Source organism: Neomonachus schauinslandi, chromosome 8, assembly GCF_002201575.2.
Source record: "Neomonachus schauinslandi chromosome 8, ASM220157v2, whole genome shotgun sequence".
Taxonomy (NCBI): domain Eukaryota; kingdom Metazoa; phylum Chordata; class Mammalia; order Carnivora; family Phocidae; genus Neomonachus; species Neomonachus schauinslandi.
This window is the reverse complement of record NC_058410.1, coordinates 50,007,030-50,031,422: the sequence shown is the minus strand read 5'-3', so window position 1 is coordinate 50,031,422 and position 24,393 is coordinate 50,007,030. Positions and strand designations below refer to the sequence as shown.

At 36.7% G+C, this 24,393-nt stretch overlaps 1 protein-coding gene across 1 annotated transcript in view; it reads right to left on the bottom strand.

Moving 5' to 3' along the window:
* REV3L (REV3 like, DNA directed polymerase zeta catalytic subunit) overlaps nucleotides 1–24,393 on the bottom strand; it is a 175,534-nt gene that overhangs the window by 4,898 nt on the left and 146,243 nt on the right. Inside the window, exons 26-31 of the mRNA XM_021693690.1 lie at nucleotides 18,820–18,929; nucleotides 12,269–12,383; nucleotides 8,083–8,220; nucleotides 5,346–5,536; nucleotides 4,008–4,254; nucleotides 1,872–2,081 (exon numbers count right to left, since the gene is read on the bottom strand). Coding sequence (XP_021549365.1) covers nucleotides 1,872–2,081; nucleotides 4,008–4,254; nucleotides 5,346–5,536; nucleotides 8,083–8,220; nucleotides 12,269–12,383; nucleotides 18,820–18,929 — 1,011 coding nt within the window. The remainder of the gene's footprint in view (nucleotides 1–1,871; nucleotides 2,082–4,007; nucleotides 4,255–5,345; nucleotides 5,537–8,082; nucleotides 8,221–12,268; nucleotides 12,384–18,819; nucleotides 18,930–24,393) is intronic.

Sequence of the window (24,393 nt, the reverse complement as noted above, 5' to 3'; positions counted from 1 at the left end):
TTTTATCAGAGAGAAAGAGAAAGCACCAGACTTGTACTTTTAAAATATAATTCTAGCTTGTGTTAAGAATGGAGTCAGTAGCGCCTGGGTGGCTCAGTCGGTTAAGCCTCCAACTTTGATTTCGGCTCAGGTCATGATCTCTGGGTCGTGAGCTGGAGCCCAATGTTAGGCTCTGTGCTCAGCAGGGAGTCTGCTGCTCTCCTCCTCCCTCTCCCTGTGCCCCCTCACCCCGCTCACACATGCACACTCTCTCTCTCTCAAATAAATCAATCTTAAAAAAAAAAAATGGAAACAATGGCAGGTAGGAGGTTGTCGCAGGAGTTTAGGGGAGAGAGAATGGATGATAACAGAAGGGAAGGAGAAAAGTGAGGGTGTTTAAGAACTACTTAGAGGGTGGAAGGGGAGAGGTAAGAATCAGCTTATTTCAACAAGCTGGGCTTTCTGTGGTTGCATCAAAATAATCATACCTTTACGATTCCACCATCCTTAATGAGATCTGTTTAATGGATTCTGGATGACTGGCCGTGCTCTCTAAAACTTAAGAATTTCCTGCCAGTACTAACTGCAGCAGTTAGAATGGTGCAGAGGAAATAGTCTGTGCTTTACCAACCCTTAATCAATCTTTATATAATATTCAAATTCTTAAGAGCTTTCTCTCTCCCTGTTCACCTTTGTGGCAGCTAAGTTTTACTGAGATTGTGGACTGACACTGTCTTGATTCAATAGCTTCTTTACCTTGAGGACAAGGTGCAGAGCCTGGCCTTCACATACTGGTTTGGATTACTTTAGGACTGTGAGGAATGATTGTATAAGAGAATTTACAACACTGGAGCTAGAGGGGCTTATAAAAGAGCATTCTGATAAAACAGGCCAAAGGACAAGGCCAATATTATGAAGTCCAGACTAGAATCCTGATGTCTTTATTATCAGCATGATTCATTTTCCACTAACTCACACTACCTACCTCTTAATTATTTGGTTTTCAAACATTTCAATAACTTTATATATTGCTTTTCTAAAACAAGACAAAACAAACTCCACTCCAAAATTGTTTTCTCTAGCCTGAAAGCTAAAAATACAAAATATGATGGCATAAGATATAATCATTCCTTTAAGAAATACACTACTTTGTTTTTAAAAAATGTGCTAATTTTTCTTCAGATTTCATTTTCCAACTTATTTCAAGAGATTTCTGTTATTTCTGCTAGAATTCCCACATCTGAAAAATCATCTCTGCATTTTATGTCTGTATTCCAGCCAGCTGCTTGTTAGCAGCTATTTATCAGCTGCTTATTAGCAATGTAACATAGGGCAAATTACTTAACCCCTCTGTGACAGTTTACTCATTTGTGACAGTTCTCTGGCACAGATTAAGACTCAGTCATGTTAACTATTTTCTATCTGGACTCTCAGAACTGTGAGCCTTCCAAGTTTATTAGCAATTCTCTATGACAATCAGATTTTTATGAGAATGGTATATAGATATGGTAGAGAAATTGGTACTTCCTTTTAAAAAAATACTATTATAAAAGAAATTGGGTAGAAGAGCATTGTAGTTCTAAGTTTTAATAAACACAATACACTATTCCATAAAAACAAAAAAGTTATGAAACAACTAAACTAAAAGGCAACCTATGGAAGAAGATATTTGCAAACGACGTATCTGATAAAGGGTTAGTATCCAAAACAAGCCATCTGGTAATAATTTAGTTCAATTATGATATTTTTGATATTTTAAGAGTTTATTAACTTAGAATCTTTATTCCACTTTTCACCCAGTTTTATATCCCAAACTATATCTCAAGTATTGATGACATTTCCCTAAAGAATCAGATTGTTTGGGGTTCTGGGTCTATCTAACAAGGTCATACCTTTACAAGTTGCTCCTTTTTACGTTCCAACTCTCGAATTTCTTGGTTGAGGATGACTGCAACATGCTGAGGTTGGCTCCGACATTTACTACAGATGCCATGCTGCGTCAGGTCATCACACACAGGACAGTGTAAAGTAGTGAAATATTGTGAAATAGTGCCTTTTTGCCCTTCAGGTTCACTTCGAGAGGAGTTGGTGGCTTTCTGGATCTATAAAAACATCAATTCAGAAATAAGTCTCAGGGAGGTGGGCTGAGAGATGAGTGAAATGGGTGATGTGGATTAAAGAGTACATTTATGTACATCATGATGAGCGCTGAGTAATGGATAGAACTGCTTAATCACTATTCTGTACACCTGAAACTAAACGAACACTGTATGTTAACTATACTGGAATTAAAGTAAAAAACTTAAAAAAAATAAAAGTCTGATCCAGCTTCACAGCAGAGCTGCTACTGTCATGCTAATTACAGGTTTACGAAGGCATTATTTCATTCTAACACATAGTGAGTAGCTACTATATGTCAGGGACTGTTCTAGATAATGGGGCTACAGAAATGAACAAAATCCTTCCTTTCACAGAACTTACATGTTAATATCATCAGATATATATATATAGATAAATATATACACACATATAATTTTTCTTTTTTTTCCTTTTCTTTTGGGGAAAAAAAATGGTCTCCTGTCACTCAGTTTTTTGGTTGAGATACATAGATGTATGAGATCATACAGGACACTGGAGATTAGAGAGGACAGTGGAAGAAATCCAGGATGAGAGTGGATACTGTTTAAGGCTACACAACTGGGCCAGGGAAACAAGGCAAGTAGAAGGTTAAAAATAACTTGTTAGGCAGTAGGGTGCAAAATTCAAGCAAGAGTAAACCTGGAACATTCCAAATGTAATTAGATATATTTCACCTAAGCATTCTTCATTGAAAGTTAATACTGGTTTCAGAGATCTGTCTTCTGGTACTCTTTTGACACTGAAATAACATCATGTTGTTATTATACCCTTGGTCTCCTCCTGGTATCTTTTAATCACTATTCATCAAAGTTATTATTAGGTTAGCCTCTTACAAATGCCATTGATTTAGCATTCTTGCTAATGAAATGAAAGTCATCCGAGCCTCTGGTGCAAAGCTGGGACGCAGCACGACAGACGGTGGCCAGCACAGCTTCAACCTCCGTTTCCTAGCTTATTCTTTTCCTTGAGGCCATACATGCTTGTTGAGAAATCAAAAGTAATTTGAGGATCAACTTTTACTAGTTTGCCTGAATACCATCAGTCTTTCATAGCCTGAGACAATAGCAGATGACTGAGCAGATCCAATTCCGAACAGTAGATAAAAACTGCTCCTCTCTGAGACTCACATCTCCCAGATGATTATCTGATCACAGACTGCTCCTTCAGGCTGCCAGTGAGTTAACTAACAGTTCAAGCAAAACTCCCTTGGCCAAGATTCCAAGTTCGAGGTTTCACTTTAGTGTGTGTGTATATATATATATATATATATATATATATATTTTTTTTTTTTTTAAGATTTTATTTGACAGAGAGAGACACAGCGAGAGAGGGAACAGAAGCAGGGGGAGTGGCAGAGGGAGAAGCAGGCTTCCCACTGAGCAGGGAGCCCGATGCAGGGCTCTATCCCACTGGGATCATGACCCAAGCTGAAGGCAGATGCTTAACGACTGAGCCACCCAGGTGCCCCTAGCATAATGTTCTTTTAACAGTCTTTAGTCTGATTTTTTCAGCACTATGTCTAGATACTACATACTATATATATTTCTTAAACACACATTTTGAAGGAATTTTTGCTCTCCTTCATTTCTTTTTATTAGCTGGTTTATTATGGCTTATTTTTTTAGTTAAGTGTTTATCACTGAAATAGTGCAGAATTTATTTTAATATTCTATAATTTGGCCAATGTGACAGAAGCTGGGAAGGTGTTTGCAGAAAACTTAAAAGCTTCTTTTAGGAAACCAGAAGACTGTGGCACCTTTGCCAGTTTAAGATAACAGAGCATCTGTGTTGCCTCTCATAGCACATAAATAAAATCTTTAGTTCTACTGGAAATTGCAAGTGAATTCTCTCTACAGTCATAGCATAGGTATACTATTTGGTAGGCTTACCCTTGGTAATTCATGATACCAGTTGAAGACATCAATACCAATAAGTGAGAAGATTCTTGCCAGAGGTGGTAGGATTTGCTTGGTGATATAGTAAGTGGCATTCAGTCTCAGAGTCGGGTCCTGCAGCACTTCCGCTGGGCGCCTCACCAGCTGGATAAGTGGTACTCCGGGGGTCCCATAAATGATGACGTACGGCACTCGCTCTCCAACTCGAGGCTCAGAGCGCCGATCATAAGTAAGCATTTTCCTATTTAAATCCACATAAATATTCATTCAAAAACTGTTATGGAGGCATCTTACCAGAAAATTAAATGAGAATTAAACAGTTATGAAACCATGAGAATACAAGTGGTACCTCTATGTTACAGTTACAACCTTTTTTTTTTTAAGATTTTAAAATTTATCATTAGGGAAAGAGAGATTGAGAGAGAGAGAGAGCATGAGCCAGGGGAGAGGCAGAGGGAGAAGCCGACTCCTGGCTGAGCCAGGAGCCCGATGTGGGGCTCGATCCCAAGACTTGGAGATCACGACCTAAGCTGAAGGCAGATGCCCAAACATCTGAGCCACCCAGGTGCCCCAGAGTTACAACTTTTGAGAGCTATATACACTTGACTTAATGAGCACCAAGCAGACATAATGTCTCTGTAGGGGCACCTGAGTGGGGCTCAGTTGGTTAAGAGTCTGCCTTCGGCTCAGGTCATGATCTCAAGGTCCTGGGATTGAGCCCCGCTTCGGGCTCCCTGCTCAGCGGGGAACGTGCTTCTCCCTCTGCCTCTGCCCTTCCTCACCCTACTGCTCGTGCTCTCTCTTTCTCAAATAAATAAAATCTTAAAAACAAACAAACAACTTACACTGTAAATCATTGCTAACTGAAAAACAACATGAGTTGCCAGATATCAACTAGCTTAAAATGTTTTCTATCTCCAAAGAGTAAGAACTATCATAAATCTAACAGTGAAAGAGAAGAGAAAATTTAGCTGGTTAGATGATTGGATTTTAGAATGATACCATTTGGTATCATTCTAAAGTGCTTTGGTAGACCCTTATTAAGGACTACCTAGTGATTTTGATGTGGAAAAACAACAATTCAAGCTCTGTACCAGATTATAATTTCACTGAATGTAGTAGTTTCTCAAGGGAAGCCCAAAAGAGGAGTTCCTTCTTCCTCTTCAGAGCTTACAAAGTATGGGAGAGCATCTATTTACCTTTAGTGAGGCTTCATCTGGGCAGGTAAAGAAGCTGCCTGTGGACTAGCTGTCTTCATCTATGCCAAACCACTCAGAATCCCAGGACTACACTTGCTGATACTGAGAGTTCTGCTGTGGTGTGCATCATTACCTTGTAAGCTCCAGGGCTGGCACACAAGCTCCAGGTTTATAAGAGGAACTTCCTCTGTATTCCTTGGCAAAGATAAAATCTTGGATGCTGGCTTTTCCTTCCAGAAGCTTCATACATTGTCGCTGAACATACTGTTTAATTAAACTTATATCTCTTGTTTCAAATAGCAGCTTTAGAGAACGCTCAAGTATCTTAAAAAAAAAAAAAAGGATATGTTTATAAAAATATCCCCTAGTACATTTCATCTTTGTTATATTTTCACTTATGTAACTACTGGGTAATTTGCCATTTACCTAAACAATCTACTCTATAGTAACTGGATAGTAAAAATGATTAAAAATTGAAAAATATTTTGGAGATCTTATATAGCTTGCTATTTCTAAAAACAGAGTATCAGGTAGTTTGAGGAAAATTATATCAAAATAACATGCAAATAAAACATTTGCTATGTAATGAGTAACATGACATACTTAAGCACAAAAAGCCAGACATGATTTCATGTATTGTGTTTTTTTTTTTTTTTTTATTTGAGAGAGAGAGAATGAGAGAGAGAGAGCATGAGAGGGAGGAGGGTCAGAGGGAGAAGCAGACTCCCTGCCAAGCAGGGAGCCCGATGCGGGACTCAACCTAGGGACTCCAGGATCATGACCTGAGCCGAAGGCAGTCGCTTAACTAACTGAGCCACCCAGGCACCCCCATGTATTGTTTTTTATTTGCCTGTTATAGACTCAGGTGGACAGACAGAAGTTTGTCATATCACCAAGCAGTGAAATAAAAATCAGTCTTTTGCTTTTTCATAGTGTCAACAAATCTATATTAATTGTGATGGAATTTTCTATGCTGGAAATATTTCTGATATGCAGTGGATTTATGTAGTGGATTGAATTTAAATTAGTTCTAGGTTAAAGTTCTGTATCTTATTATGAATCCTGGAACCAATGCATATTTACTCACTTAGTTTGCTAATTTGGCTTAAGTACAATTCTACCCTTGGAGAAAGAATGCATTGGATGATATCTCTTCAGAAACTAGTATTAAATAATATCTCAAATTCATATAACATTATATATATAGCATAATATACTGACTGACATTGACAACAATCTATTGTGCTTTTTATGCTCTTATAAAAAATCAGTGGGTAGAATACAATCCAGCAATTGCACTACTGGGTATTTACCCCAAAGATACAAATGTAGGGATCCGAAGGGGTACGTGCACCCCGACGTTTATAGCAGCAATGTCCACAATAGCCAAACTGTGGAAAGAGCCAAGATGTCCATCGACAGACAAATGGATAAAGAAGATGTGGTATATATATACAATGGAATATTATGCAGCCATCAAAAGGAATGAGATCTTGCCATTTGCAATGACGTGGATGGAACTGGAGGGTATTACGCTGAGCGAAATAAGTCAAAAAGAGAAAGACATGTATCATATGACCTCACTGATATGAGGAATTCTTAATCTCAGGAAACAAACTGAGGGTTGCTGGACGGGGGGTGGGGTGGGAGGGATGGGGTGACTGGGTGATAGACACTGGGGAGGGTATGTGCTCTGGTAAGCGTTGTGAATTGTGCAAGACTGTTGAATCTTAGATCTGTACCTCTGAAACAAATAATGCAATATATGTTAAGAAAAAAAAAAGAAGAAGAAGAAGATAGCCGGAGGGGAAGAATGAAGAGGGGGAGACGAACCATGAGAGACGATGGACTCTGAAAAACAAACTGAGGGTTCTAGAGGGGAGGGGGGTGGGAGGATGGGTTAGCCTGGTGATGGGTATTAAAGAGGGCACGTTCTGCATGGAGCACTGGGTGTTATGCACAAACAATGAATCATGGAACACTACATCTAAAACTAATGATGTAATGTATGGTGATTAACAATAAAAAAACTTAAAAAAAATCAGTGGGTAGAGTACTGTTCCATTTATACTAATTTTTTGGTTTGTTACAGAAGGAGTCTGGGCCTGAGTAAAGAAAAAATAGAAAATACTATGGTTAAAATTACTGTGGTTGAAATACTATGGTTAAAATTACTGTGGTTGAGAAATTTAGGTAATTTATGGTACCACTGTTCAGAAATCTAACTTGTATTTAATCATTCAAGTAAATAAAATTTCAGTTTATCTAGAATGGACTACTTATAAAATTATTCTACTTATAAAATTATTCTTTTGCTAGTTTCTTTATCCTGCTCCCTAGGTTTTGGGTGTTGTCATATGATAACATATTATCATCTCCAGGTGATAGGCAGGAAATTCTTACCAAGTTATGTATTTTTTTTTAGCAATTGTGATAAAAGGTAAGGTGTGGGAAGAAGTCAGAAACTAAGGACTAAAATCAAGTTGTTTTCATTAGAAATGAAATTCTCAAAAATCATATTGTTCCTCCACTGATAGTTATACATAGTCACAGAGGCTAGGAGGGCCACTGTGATGTGTGCTTAAGGATTTTCACCAGATTCTTTAGCGACTTACTTCTTTTTTTTTAATTTTTTTTAAAAGATTTTATTTATTTATCTGAGACAGAGAGAATGAGATACAGAGAGCATGAGAAGGAGGAGGGTCAGAGGGAGAAGCAGACTCCCTGCCGAGCAGGGAGCCCGATGCGGGACTCAATCCCGGACTCCAGGATCATGACCTGAGCCGAAGGCAGTCGCTTAACCAACTGAGCCACCCAGGCGCCCTAGCGACTTACTTCTTAAAGATGAAAACAAGATAGGTAAAACTTACCTTAGAAACAGCAGGGCAGGAATCTCTTCTGACTGTTTCTATTCCTTTTGCATCAAATACCGGGTCCTTTTGTTCCAGTGTTTCGTACATGTAACCCACATACCTCTTTTTTGTTTGTAAGACACAGGGCAAATATACCTGTAATGGATTAACAAAATGCCTCTCAATTACCATTCTCCCCTACCATGAATATCTTTTTATGTCTTTAACCAAATATTAATCACACACACACAAAATCTAAATATGGCTTAGCACCAATTAAATTCATGATACATTTAGAGGCGAAAGCACACAAAATGAGTTGTCTTTACTTCCTTACCACTCAACTCCTTTGTTTCCACTATCAAATTTTGCCCTTATTGTAGCTGACACTGCTCTCTCAAAAGTCGTCAATCATATCTATTTAAACAATTAAAAATTACTCTAACACCTACATATTTAAAAATTATAAGTACAAAATGAAAAGTTATAAGAGAATATACTGGTCCTCCTGCCTCTACTTTCCCTGCCCTAGAGGCATCCTGTTATTGATTTCCTGTGTACCCTTCCAGAGATACTTATACACATAATGGTAGCTTACCATGTATATCATTCTGTACTTTATTTCATTTATTAATGTATCTTGGAGAGCATTCCATCCTAGTACAGAAAGCTCAGTTTATTTTGTAGATACATAGTATTCCATTATGGGAGGGTATCACAATTTATGTAACTAGTTACCTACTACTGTGGGTCATTTAGGATGTTCCCAATCAGTGTTCCAGTGAACAACCTTGCATGGATTATTCTACTGGATAAATTACTAGATTAATGGTTGTGTGCCCTCCACTCCCTTTTAATGCTACCAAATTGGTCCTTTCCTCTGTCCCCAAGCTTTATCAATAATTGCACTAAATGTAAATGGTCTAAACATCCCAATTAAAAGGCAGAAGTAATCAGATTGGATCTGACCAAAAAGTAAGACACAGCAATAAACTACTAAAAGTACACTTCGAATGTAAGGACATAGGTTAAAAATAAAAAATGGAACAGGATACACATGCTAACACTAATCAAAACAAAGCTAGAGTGGTTATATTAATATCAGAAAAAGTAGGCTTCAAGACAAGAAATATTATCAAAGATAAAAATATAAATCTGTCAGGAAGATAAATAATCCTGAATGTGTATGGACCTAATAAGAAAACTTATAAATTATGTAATAAAAACTAGCAGAACAAAAAGGAAGAAACAGGCAAAACCATGATTATACTTGGAGACTTTAGCAACTCTCTCTTAGAAATTGACAGAAAATCATTAGGAATATAGAAGGCTTCAACACCACCACTATTAACATAACCTAAGTGACACTTACGGGACATTCCAATAAGCAGAATACAGATAGCTTTTAAGGTCACATGGGAATATTCATTAAGATAGACCATATGCTGGACCAAAGGACAAATTTCAATAAACTTAAAAGCATTAAAATCATACAGAGTGCATTCTTTGACCACAATGGAATTAAATTAGAAATAATAACAAAAAGATTTCTGGAATATCCTTTAATATTTGGAACTTAACAATTCTAAATGACATTAGACATTAGGTCTTTATCATTGAAACAAATGAGTAATAATGAAAATACAAGATACCAAAATTTGAAGCTAAAATAGTATTTAGAGGGAAATAGATATCTTAAAATACATTAAAAAATATTTGTTTAGTATCAGTGATTCAAACTTTTAAATTAAGAAGACAGGAAAAGAAAAGGAAACTAAACCCAAAGTAAGTATAAGGAAGGAAATAACAAAGCGTGGAAATTAATGAAATTGTTCTCCAAAAAGTTCAGTAAATGGATAAACCTCTAGCTAGATGATCAAGGCAAAAAAAAAAAAAAAAAAAAAGAAAAAGAAAAAAACCCAAATTATCAATATCAAGGAGGGATGTCACTAAAGATCTTACAGAAATCAAAATCACAGGAAGTATAAATAATTCATGCCAATAAATCTGACAACCTAGGAGAAATGGACAAATTCCTTGACAACTGCAAGTTATCAAAACTGACATAAGAAAACCTGAATATTTCAATATATATTAAAGATGTTAAATTTGTAATTAAAAATCTATGACTTCCCTCCCTATCCCCCCCAATAAAATGTCAGGACCAGAGAGCTTCACCAGTGAATTACATCAACATTTAAGAAAAAAAAAAAAAAATAACTGTACTAATCTTATATACATGGGAACATTTCCAACTCATTTTATGAAACTAGCCTTTTTTTTTTTGTCCCAAAGACAATACAAGAAAAAACTACAGGTCAATATTCATCATGAACATTTACATCATAATCCTTAACTAATGTTTATTTTAAGAAGTTTTGCAGTTTTTGCTTTTATGTTAGGTCTATGATCTGTGTCAGGTAAATTTTCATGTCTGGTGTTATTTTCTAAACATGTCATGCTCTTCACTTTGCCAGATGGGTTGAGTGAGTGTCCACACCATATGTATACTTCTAGGATAGCACTCATTCTCACTGTTTTCTAGCTGTTCTCCCCATCTGTGCACCAATTAGAATGCTCACTCTTCAGGGTAGATACCATATCCTAGTCTTTTTTGAAATCTCTTCTAGCATAGTTCTTGCTCCGGTATAGTTACTTTTACCCTTTTCATACCTGTTCTCTTAAATCAACCATTTCTAACTCCTACCCATCCTTCTTTCTCAATATCTCTTGAATTGTCCCTTTTTTATTTTCCCTAGTTCAGGCTACACAGGTTGCACCCTATCTTGAGATTCCCCTCTTCCCAATCCATCTTGTATACCACCATGAGGACAATCCTCCCCAAACCGCTCTGATCATGTCATGCTCATGTTTGATGAACTTTTCTGAATTAAGTTTAAACACTTTAGCTTGGCATTCAAGACACTCTGCAACTTGGTCTTAACTTTATTTTCTAGACTTCTCTCCCTGTACTCTATATTCCCATATTGTGCTTTTCTAACTCCATATCCTCCTACATACCATTCTCTTCTATGCAGAATGACTGCAGCCCCATGGCTGCCTATTGAAATTCTAACCATTTTCTGAGACACAGTGCAATATTACCTCCTACATGGAGTCTCCCCATACAGCCCAGGAGGAAATAATACCTCCTTTTATTTGTGCTCTTACAGCGTTTAGGGAGATTGCTCTCATGAGACTTTCTGTAAGTTTAAAATAAAAGGTTTCTAATCTTTCCTTTTAGGTTATTGGCTCTTAGAGAGTGCGACTGTGTCTTATGCTTCTTTGCATGCCACACCTCTCCTAGCTTAGTATCTTTTATAGAACTAAATACATATTTGATATCTAAAGTAAAATGAAAATAGTCTAAGGTCCTTATGGCAGACTGCACTATCTAAAGAAATAATATCTGCCATCCCACATGGTCTTAACAGTTTGACTCTGACATTCTTCCCATTAAGAGATGGGAGTCTATGTTCTCTCTTAAATCTAGTCAGGCTATGATGCTGTGTGACTTTGAGACAAGGTCATGAAAAGCAAAACTGCTTTTGTCTGTTTTTCTTTGGGATGTTCATTCCTGGAACTCAGACCCATCATGCTGTGAGGAAGAACACACGGTCCCAGGGAAAGACCAAGTGTAGGTGTTCCAGCTGACAGCCCTAGATGATGTTCCAAACAGCCGCCAGCATCAACCCCCGGACATTAGAGAGAGCAAGCTTTAGGTGATTTCAGCCATTTAGCTGTTGGTTGCATCACCTTCAGTTTTAAGGAGTTCCTCTTTATTGCTGAGTAATATTCCATTGTATGAATATGCCACATTTGCTAAGGACCTAAGCATTGTGGAGCAGAGACATGCCATCTCTGCTGCACCCTTTCTGAATTCCTGACCTATAAAATCTGTAAGCATTATTAATAAAAAGGGTGTTTCACACCATTAAATTTGGGGGTAGTCTGTTACACAGCAACAGTTAACTGGAACAACCTTTTTATTTCTTTATATAAAGACATTACTAAAAAATTGAGAAAACTGCACAAAACTAAGGGAAAATATTTTAAATTTAACACTTTGTAGACCCATATACTATTACTGATCCTGAAAATGTATTGTGCAAGTCCAAAATCTCTAGAAGGTATGTAAATTTTATACGTGATTACTAGTATTTTTTTTTTATGTGATTACTAGTATTAATTACATTTCTCTTACCTTTTCAAACTTCAATTTCACTGGTTTAGGATTGGTAGCAGTTACAGCTTCAGCAATTTCCTGACCAATCTTAAAAGACTGCTCCTTAGTGGCTCCTTTCAGTAGCACAAATATACTAAGAAAATTAAAAATGAGGAAGTCATTGTAACAAAAAAATTTCATCAAGAGTAACTTTCCTGGCTAATACTCTAATACCAAAGAAAACATTTCCCCCCCCGCTTACTCTGCCTTATTAAGTTGCTTCCTATCTAAGCTTTCTTGTTTTACCATACTTTCCTTGTATAGCTTATTACAGATCTTTAAGACACTTAATATTTCTAGTTTGGCTACACAGACCAGCTTATCTGTCAGAACTGCCAAGGTCTTGGGTCATTCCTAGACAATAATGGCTTTATATGACACACAATTACATCAGTCATAAAATGTGATTATAAAGAAATGGAAAATTTACTTGTGATATGGGAGGAAATTTCCTTTCAGAACCACCCAACTTAAGACACACATATTTTGTAATATATGTTCACTGAAGAAGTGTTACAAAACATAAAGCACAAAGGAGAAAACAGCCACCTAATCTTACCATTCAGAAAAAAGACACTACAAATCTTTCTGGGTATATCTGTAAATCTCTTCTCACTTGGGATCAAAGATCATTATTGCTAGATTCCATATAGTTGTACATCTTAACATTTCCCCACATTGTTTAGTTCTTTTACATTATTTTAACAGTTATACTGTATTTCAATGTATGGATATTATAATTTAGCCAAACCTCCATCATTGAATATTTAGGTTATTTTAATTTTTTGCTAATATTTCATATATAATAATTTGTCACACCTCTGATTATATCCTTAGAACAAATTTCTATCAGTGAAATTTCTGGGCAAATGGTATACACTAAATATATATATATATATATATTTTTAAAGATTTTATTTATTTATTCATAAGAGACAGAGAGAGGCAGAGGGAGAAGCAGGCTCCCCGCTGAGCAGGGAGCCCGATGTGGGACTCGATCCCAGGATCCTGGGATCATGACCTGAGCTGAAGGCAGATGCTTAACCATCTGAGCCACCCAGGTGCCCCACTAAAAATATTTTTTGAAAGATACTGTCAAATTTGAATTTCAGAAAGATATTTCTTTTTTTTAAAATATTGCTATTTTAAATTTATTTTATAAAAGGCTTTGTCATTTATATGTATACTTAAAAGGTATTCAAATAGTAAAATTAAGAGTTTACATTTATTAAGTTTTTTTTAGGTTTACAACAAAATTGACAGGAAGGTAGAGACTTCTAATGTACAATTCCAACAGCAGTATATGCAGGTCAAGAAGGAAAGATTTCTAATATAAATAAAAAACTGCAATACAAAAAAGACTAAAAAACCAAAAAAACAAAAGTATTGGGTATTTTTCTCTAACATAATCCAGTTAACTTTATAATATACAATCTGTGACCAACAGAGTAGCTAATAAATATATTTAAATAAGAGAGATTATAAAGTTGATCTTCATGTATGATTTTTTTTGTAAATTTTATTATTTATTCATTTTGAGAAAGAGAGAGAGAGAGAGCAGGGGGAAGGGCAGAGGGGGAGAGAATCTCAAGCAGACTCCATACTGAAGCACAGAATCTGATGCAGGGCTCGACTCCATTACCCCAAGATCATGACCTGTGCTGTTTTCAAGAGTTGGACGCTTAACTGACTGACCACCCAGGCGCCCCTTCACTTATAATTTTATTTATTTTTTACCTTTTTAAAGATTTTATTTATTTATTTGATAGAGAGAGACACAGTGAGAGAGGGAACACAAGCAGGGGGAGCGGGAGAGGGAGAAGCAGGCTCCCCGCTGAGCAGGGAGCCCGATGCGGGTCTCGATCCCAGGACCCTGGGATCATGACCTGAGCCGAAGGCAGACGCTTAACGACTGAGCCACCCAGGCGCCCCTATAATTTTAATGGAAAGATATTAAATAGTAATGGACAATATCTTGAAACATTATCTTAAGATTCTTGTTCCTAGTCTTGGGGCCACATAAACCAATCTCGTATTTCTTAAATGTTTTTTATATTGCACTTTAAATCTCATTTGGATGGTTTCTTTGGAAAAGCTTTCTCTGCCAATACTGGAGATAATACCTAGAGTCTGATATGAAAAGCTTAAGAAAATCAGTATTTATTCAGTATTACTTAAGGTCTTTAAAAATGGTCTCAATCTAAATTAATTTTAAAGGCTATACTTTGAACCAGCTTTCTATAATTTTGTTGTTGTTGTTGTTAGGCACATCTGATGCTTATTACACCAATATAGCTTTATTTTTAAAATAGCTTTTAAAATTTCCTTTTGAAAGATTATTTTCAAAAGCAACTTTACTGAGGTATAATTTGCATATAACAAAATGAATACGTCTTAAGTGTACAGTTCCATGAATGCCGACAAATGCATAGATTTGTTATGGGCTGAACTGTTTCCCCCTAAAATTCATATGTTGAAGTCCTAACCCCAGTATATTTGGAGATAGGACCTTTAAAGAGGTGATTAAGTTAAAAAGAGGCCCTAAGTTAGGTGGTGAGGATGAGCCTAATGTTACTGGTGTCCTTATAAAAAGAGAATATTTGAATATGCAAAGGAACACCAGGGATGCACATGAACAAAGGAAAGGTTATGTGAGGACACAGAAAGAAGGTGACCACCTATAAGCCTAACAGAGAGGCTTCAAGTGAAATCATATCCGCCGACACTTATCTTGGACTTCGAGGCTCCGGAACTGTGAGAAAATAAATTTCTGTTGTTTAAGCCACTAAATCTATGATATCTTAGAAAACTAAGGACATTTTCATCATCCCCCAAAAGACCCATGTACTCCTTTGTAATAATTTTCCACTCCTAGCCCTAGGCAACACAAGACCTGCTTTCAATTAGTACAGATTAGGTTTTTTTTTTTTTCAAGAATTTCATATAAATGGAACTATATAGTATGTACTCTCTTATGTCTGGCTTCTTTCAGCTTATTTTTGAGATTCATCCATGTTGCTGAAGTAACAGTAACTAGTTCCTCTTTATTGCTGAGTAATATTCCATTGTATGGATATGCCACATTTGTTTATCCATTCACCCTCTGGTGGAAATTTGGATTGTTTGTGGTTTTGGACTATTATAAATAAAGCTGCAATAAACATTTACATCAAGACTTTGTGTGGACCTAAATTTAAATTTCCTTTAGGTAAATACCAGGAGAATTGTTGAGTCATATGCTAAGGGTATGTTTAACTTGAGATGTAACTGCCAAACTTTTGTTTTTTAAAAGATCACTATGCTTAAAATTAAGGTCAGGTGCAATGATGATTAAGACACTTTGAAATTAAAGTGCATATATACACATTTCTATAAAACTCTAGGACGGGAAAAACTAAGCTGTGGTAATAGAATCAGATAAGTGGTTGCCTGGTGGTAGGGGATGAAAGTGAGGGACTGTGAAGGGGTACAAGAGAACTTTCTACGTTGATAGAAATGTTCTGGACCCTTACTGAGGTGATAACTGGTTACACGGATCTATACATGTATATACTGAACTATATACTGCGCATTTTCTTTTTAAAAATAGTGCACTTTTTTGTTAAGAATTATACCTCGATGAACTTGATATCTTAAAAGTTATTATTATAAGGTATATATAAGAGATTTTACCCAGTAGTTAGTGGGTTTGAGTCCATCTAGGGTGTTTTGGCCAGTTTTATTTGGAGCTAAGCTTCAAGACAGCTGGCCAAGATTACTGGAAGGTCACTTAACAGAATGGAGGTGACTAGCCTACAAAAAGAGACGGTTTTAAAATGAATTTGTCACTGGTGCTTTTAATCTAGTTAAGTAACATTTATCTTTGGGTTGAGAGATCAAGTACACATAGAGCAGTGATTTTCACGTGGTAGAGGGTGAGCGGGAATATTAGAATAACTTGAGAGGCCTTTCTTAACTATAATCAGATGAATTTCCCAAGAGATTCTTTTTAAAAATTTTTTATTTTTTTAAATTTATTTGAGTATGGTTGACCCAAGAGATTCTAGAGAGCTCTTATAACTAATGGGAGTAGGTCATATCCCACTAGGGTGAAGTAAATACGATTGAGAACCACTATTCTATAAAATAACTGTTTGTACCACTAGTCAATAATATTGTAATAACTTTGTATGGTGACAGGTGGTAACTACACTTATCATGGTGAGCATTTTATAATGTATATAATTGTCAGATCACTGCATTGTACACCTGAAGCTAATACTATATGTCAATTATATTTTAATAAAAAATCGTTTAATTGAAAAAAAGAAATGCAGTGTGTTTATTATACTTTCTAAATGGACAATAATGCATTAACTGCTTTAGAAAGAGAAACACCCTTCTAACAGTAATTTTGATGCTTTGGTAACTGATCTCCCTTAGTTAGACCCCAAGATTCATAAAATCAGCAGTTTTGAAATTGGAGGGAGGCAATGGTCATTCACCATCATCTATCAGATTTCTCTCATTCTGATCATGAGGCAACTGAGCTTCAGAGGGGCTAAGTGATTTGTTAATAACCATGCAGTTAGGAGTACAGCTAGAAAGAGAATCCAGACCTCCTCACTCTCAATGATCTATTATCCCTAAAGCAGTGTTTCTCAATCTTTTATCATTACTGTCTTCTCAAAGAAAAAAGTTAAAAAGTAATATAATAAGAGAAAATAACTAGCAAGGAATAAAATATTGTTGGGTGGGGTTGAACTTTGTGGGGCCTAAACCCATTGTACTATCTAAGTACTATTTAAGTTTTGCTCCCTATTTGTACCTATTAAGGTGATACTGTTACCACTGATAATGCATATTCTAGAGTGACTTGCCCTCATACAGTATATTTCAATGAAATGATGAATAAATTTCTTTGATCGGAATCATAAAACACCTGTGAATTCTGACTTAATGAGAAAGCACCAGCTAGGAATCAAAAAACACTGAGTACTACTTTATGGCTCCACTGCTGACTAGTTGGGGATTTTAGACAAGTTTCTTATCTTAGGGGAATGTGCTTTCATTATCATTATTTATTTATTTAATTTTTTTTTTTTTTTTTTAAGGTTTGGATATAGTGGTCAATAATTCATTGGTTGCGTACAATGTGCTTTTAGGCAGTACCTGAGAATGTGCCTGCACTGGTTCCTCCCAACAGTGTGAAAACTGCCGACCTAAATAGCACCCAAGTAGTCTTCCAGCTCTGACAATCTGTTGAGTCTGTGCTTTTTGGTTTGAATTCTTAAAGATCTTAAAGGCTAAACAAAGTAACTATAATCAGAATCATGCCAATTTCTGATTCTCTGTGTGTTATCAACCATGGACATGTATGATCCTGAATTAAACTCAACAAAAGGTTTAACTTTGTCCTCTTCCCTAAATATTTTGCAAGGAGCTCTGCTAACAAGGTGCAAAACGATGTTCTAGTAACTTTTATTTTGCTGGACTACTCAGCAGAAGTGGTTTTACAGAGCAGTGAAATACTCAAACTTAGGAGTGGCTTTTGACGGGTTAGAGTAGAGACTATGGATAATCAGGGCCTGGATAACTTGAAAGTATCCCTACCTGTTAGTAATGAAACAGCTGCTATATGAGGTAAGGTCTCACTCAGCACTAATATGATTATGCTGATTGTATGTGCATTAAAGAATGGAGAAGATTAAATGCTGTTTAAGGATTACCTAGAAGCTGTTTGTAATGATTAGAAGCGTTATCTCCTACTGCTCCACTGGGCTGTAAAGTTATCAGAGCTCCCGAGGCAAGTGCTCTTAGCATGATCCCACCGTGACACTAAGCCTTCCATATGAGAAGAATATCAGAGTCTAAGAAATTTGCTTAATACCTATATTCTAGAAGAATTTTAATAAGTCATACAAACAAGATGTTACATAAATACCTAGACCCTAATAAATACCAAAGCAAGCAACCAGGCTGAAGTTATTAATTCAGGACTCAGAGGCAGTCCTATCCTTTGTCAGTCCATGGAGGATGGGCTTCAGGAAGTCTGTGAGCCCTCTGGAATCAAATGGAAAACTGTATTTGCCTATATGCACTTTTTGCAGAAGGTCAAAAACATTCTGGGGCCTAGTGAAAAGTTAACCACTCATAGCTTTGACAGGTATCTTTCAAAATTAAGACATATATTTAAATTCACAGAGCTGCAGCTATATGAGGAATCATTCACATTTTTAAAAAGTGGGTTTCTTTAAAGATTAGACTCCTGTATATACAGTATTTTTACAGATCACTATCTACCTGGCTACCTGCAGGGATGCCATGGGAATCTCTACAAGTCTGTGGCTCAGGCCACTTAAATTTTCTGTCTCTTAAGATCATGTCTGGTAATTCAGGACCTGAGCTAATCCTGATCATGAGATCATAAGGACTGGGCAGGACTTAAGTAGAACTGTTTTTAGGAAGGATTACCCTTAAGCCATTTCAAATACTGAAATGTATATCTGAAGAGATGTAAAAAGACAACTATAAAGCAGGAAGTTCATTACCTGTCAGTATCTCCGTATACAACCCTAGCGCCCCATTTCTTGGTATCATTCACCAGTTTAATAGCTCGTTCCAAGGTCTCTCTGGCTTTGTGAACAATACTATCACCAACCTGTTGGTACAAACACACTGGAAGTAATTTCTTAACATAGCTTAGTATAAATCAATAGACTTTAACATAGAATACTTTTCATTACTAAATATTTCTAAAATTGAAATAAGGAGAAAAGAATAAAAAAGAAAACAAAATAGTCTTCAGTGTTAGCATTCCTTCTGTAAGTACTCAAGAAGAAAATAAGGTGAAGAATTTAAAGAAAGGAACCAATCAATACACAGATTCGCCTGTGAGTGTATTAGTAAGTACAAAGGATTGCACTTTACACAAGGTACACAGCTTCATAATTCCTGGAAGAATAAGCCTTGTTTATTTAAGGACTTTCTTATATGCCTTTATAACTAATTAGCCAGGAAATTATTCTGTGTATGTGCATGAGTGTATGTGTATGTGTATCTTTCAAAATTTTTCTGTTGTAGTGTTATGATAATTTCTTTCAGTATCATTAAAGTTAATACTGAACTTTAATCTCAGTGATTGGTTATAATTTTTAGATAATACAGAATACAAAGAAAAATGTATAATTATATGATGGAAAATATATTACATGTGTTCGATTTAAATTAAGTAGGCAGATATATGTCTAATAAGGGTACTTTCTTTTAAATTTTTTTTTAAGATTTTTATTTATTTGACAGAGAGAGAAAGAGAGCACGCGCACACACACGCACAAGCAGGGGGAGCTGCAGAGGCAGAAGCAGACTCCTGCTGAGCAGGGAGCCCAATATGGGGCTCCATCCTGGGACTCTGGGATCATGACCTGAGCTGAAGGCAGATGCTTAACCAACTGAGCCACCCAGGTGCTCCTTTAATTTTTTTTTTTTTTTTTTTTAAGTAATCTCTCCACCCAACATGGGGCTTGAACTCATGACCTTGAGATCAAGAGTTGCATGTTCCACCAACTAAGCCAGCCAGGTGCCCCTAACAAGGGTACTTTCATTGGTCATCAGTGAGTTTAAACAAAGATGATGGCATAAACTAACAAAACAAAAAGGTGGTAGAACTTGACAAATGTGACAAACTAATTATATTTTACAGTTAAGTAAATTAAGGAGACCAGCATAGCGCTGCTGCTTCATTTATTAAACTCATAAAAGCTAAGGGTTGGGGAAAATTGCCCTTTGGCATAAATGGAGCATTCCTTTTAAATTTTAAAGTAAGAATCATGCACTTTTGTGTTCAGAAGCAAACAATAGTTATAATCATCCTCCTTTTACTGTAAAATTTCAATCACCTCAACTAAATGTAGGATCAGGTAAGTGTTTAAAAGGCTGTTTATAGGGACGCCTGGGTGGCTCAGTCGTTAAGCATCTGCCTTCGGCTCCGGTCATGATCCCAGGGTCCTGGGATCGAGCCCTGCATTGGGCTCCCTGCTCAGAGGGGAGCCTGCTTCTCCCTCTCCCTCTGCTGCTCCCCCTGGCTCGTGCTCTTTCTCCTTCAAATAATATTTTTTTTAAAAGGCTGTTTATGGTTGCTTTAAAAAGGAAATATTAAATGAACAAAGGAATAAATTTTAAAAAACTGGTAGGGGCGCCTGGGTGGCTCAGTCGTTAAGCGTCCGCCTTTGGCTCAGGTCATGATCCCAGGGTCCTGGGATCGAGACCCGCATTGGGCTCACTGCTCAGCGGGAAGCCTGCTTTGCTTCTCCCTCTCCCACTCCCCCTGCTTGTGTTCCCTCTCTCGCTGTGTCGCTCTCTGTCAAATAAATAAATAAAATCTTTAAAAAACCCCAAAAAACTGGTAGCAGAAACTTAATTTGGGTATTAAGAATCATGAACTCGGGGCGCCTGGGTGGCTCAGTCGTTGGGCATCTGCCTTCGGCTCAGGTCATGATCCCAGGGTCCTGGGATTGAGCCCCGCATTGGACTCCCTGCTCCGCAGGAAGCCTGCTTCTCCCTCTCCCACTCCCCCTGCTCTTGTTCCCTCTCTCTCTCTCTAATAAATAAATAAAATCTTAAAAAAAAAATCATGAATTCTATTGAGAACTTTAGTGCAATAGAAAACCTTGAGAATGTGAACTATATCCTGAGACATTTTTAAAAAAAATCATGTTATCTAGCTGAAATTCAAGTTTGAATAAAATGTTCAATGTCATCTGTTGCCACTTTCAAAACAAGATACACTTTAAAATATGTGACAGCAAATAGCTGGAAGGGTGAGCCATCTAGTGTCAGAGTCAAATATGCTTTTGAGACATACACATACTGATCCTAAATGTCTACCTGCCTCTACCTACTTTGACCCATTTAAGTTACACCTGGAAGAGTAAGAACTCTTGCAGCTGCCCCCAAGACCGTGCAGTGTGAAGGACTCAGTGGCAGGAGTGGGGGGGTGGGGTGGGAAGAAGGAAGGAGTGGTAATTAAATTAAAAGTGATTCTGCTACTTTGTGCCATGGTTCCTAGTTTGAAGAATACAGGGCTAAGAGATTAGATTTAAAAAGAGGAAAATGACTGCTTTACAGTTTAGGCAATGGTTGGGATCCTGAAAAGTCATAATGAGAAAAATATTTAAAGTAAAAATTCCCTGAAAATGAGTGTTGGCAAAGATGTGGAAAAAAGGTAATCCTTGTGCACCACTGGTGGGACTGCAAATTGGTGCAGCCACTATGGAGAACAATATAGTGGTTCCTCAAAAATTTAAAAACAGAAATACCATGTGATCCAGCAATTTCACTACTGGGTATATATTTGAAGGAAATGAAAACACTAACTGTAAAAGATACATGTACCCCTATGTTCGTTGCAGCATTATATACAATAGCCAAGACATGGAAGCAACCTAAGTGTCCACTGACAGATGAAGGGATAAAGAAAATGTGGTATATACACAGTTGACTCTTGAACAAAACAGGCTTGAGCTGTATGGGTTCCCTTATATGTGGATTTTTTCAATAAATTCAGTATAGTACTGTAAATGTATTTTCTCTTATGATTTTAATAACATTTTCCTTTAACTTAACTGTAAGAATACAGCATATAATACATATAACATAAAAAATATGTGTTTATCAGTAAGGCTACTGGTCAACAGTAGACTACTTGTAGTTAAGTTTTGGGGAGTCAAAAGTTATTTGTGGATTTTCAACTCTGTGGGGGGGTCAGTGCCCCTAACCCCCACATTCTCCACGTCTATGGTTTATCTCTTCACACTTGAGTGTTTTTTGCAGAGTGGAAAATTATTTTAATGAAGTACAGCTTATCAATTCTTTCTTTCATAGACTGTGCCTTTGGTGTTGCATCTAAAAAGCCATTACCAAATCCAAGGTCATCTAGATTTTTTCCTATGTTTATCTTCTAGAAATTTTATAGTTTTGTGCTTTATATTTAGTTCTGTGATCCAATTTGAGTTAATTTTTGTGAAGGGTATAAGGTCTGTGTCTAGATCCACTTTCTTGCTTGTGGATATCCAGTTATCCCAGCAGCATTTATGGAAAAGACTATCTTCTATCTTCACTACATTGTATTACCTTTGCTCCTCCGTTAAAGATCAGATGACTATATTTATGTGGGTCTATTTCTGAAATCTCTATTCTGTTCCACTACTAATTCTTTGGCCAGTACAACACTACCTTGATTAGTGTAGCTTTAGTAAGTCTTGAAGTCAGGTACTGTCAGTTCTCTGAGTTTATTCTTCAAAATTGTGTAGTCTATTCTAGGTCTTTTACCTCTTTGTGTAAACTTTAAAATCAGTTTGTCAATATCCACAAAATAACTTGCTGGGATTTTGACTAGGATTGCACTCAATCTATACATCAATTTGGGATGAACTGACATCTTGACGATACTGAGTCTTATCCGTCAACATCTACCGATATCAGTATCTTTCCTTTTATTTAGCTCTTCTTGCATTTTTCACCAGTTGTGTTGTTTTCCTTATAGAGAGCTTATACACTTTGTTAGATTTATACAAAGCATTTCATTTTTGGGGATGCTTAATATAAATGGTGTTACATTTTTAATTTCAAATTTCATTTGTTCATTGCTAGTATATAGGAAAGTGACTTTTGTTGTATTAACCGTGTATTCGGCAACCCTGCTATAACTGCTTATTAGGTTTAGGAGGATTTTTTGTTAATTCTTTTGGATTTTCTACAGAGAGGATTATGCCATATATAACAAAGACAGTTTTATTTCTTCCTTCCCAATCTGTATACCTTTTATGTCCTTTTACTTGTCTTACTGCATTAGCTTCCAGGTCTTTTATGATGTTGGAAAAGCAGTGGTGAGAGGGGTCATCCTTGCCTTGTTCCTAATTTCAGTGGGAAAGATTCAAGGTTTTCATAGCTAAGTATATTAGCTGTAAGTTTTTTTGGGGTGGATATTCTTTACAAAGCTGAGAAAGTTCCCCTCTTCCTATTTTACTGAGGGTCTTTATGATGAATGGATATTAGATTTTGTCAAATGCTTTCTCTGCATCTATTGTTATGATCATTTGGCTTTTCTTATTTAGCCTGTGTGTGATGTGACGGATCTCATTAGCTGATCTCTGATTGTTATATCAGCCTTGCATGCCTGGGATAAATCCCACTTGGTTGTGATGTATAATTGTTTATATATTGTTGGATTTGAGTTGCTAATATCTGTTGAAAATTTTTGCATCTATGTTCATGAAAGATATTGGTGTGTAGTTTTCTTGTAATGTCTTTGTTGGTTTTGGTATTAGGATTATGCTGGCCTCACAATGAATTATAAAGTATTCCTTTTGTTTGTAATATCTGAAAGAGATTGTAGAGAATTGGTACAATTTTTTTCCATAAATGTTTGGTAGAATTTACCAGTAAACCCGCCTGGGTCTGGTACCTTCCATTTTGGAAGGTTATTAGTTATTAATTCAGTTTCTTTAATAGGTATAAGCCTATTCAGACTTGTTTTCTTACTATATGAGTTTTGGCAGATTATATCTTTTTATTTTATTTTTTTAAGATTTTATTTATGTATTTGACAGGAGAGAGAGACAGTGAGAGAGGGAATACAAGCAGGTGGAGTGAGAGAGGGAGAAGCAGGCCTCCCGCTGAGCAGGGATCCCGATTCAGGGCCCGACCCCAGGATCCCGAGACCATGACCTGAGTTGAAGGCAGACGCTTAACGACTGAGCCACCCAGGCGCCCCAGATTAGATCTTTTAAATAACTGGTCCATTTCGGGCGCCTGGGTGGCTCAGTCGTTAAGCGTCTGCCTTCAGCTCAGGTCATGATCCAAGGGTCCTGGGATCGAGTCCCACATCGGGCTCGATCGGGCTGTATGCTCATCTAGATATGTAGAAAAATGTGTAAGATAAAGAGTTCTCATACAGAAAAACCCCCAAGCCCCTAAGATTTTGTATGTATACAAGCTCCAGTTTGAGCAAAACTGATCTTATGTCATGGAAATGAAACTCTTTAGTCTAAACAAAATACTTCAATCAACAGATACTCATTTAATGCTGCTTCAGTCTCTTGAAAAAACTACAGATTTGTATCACT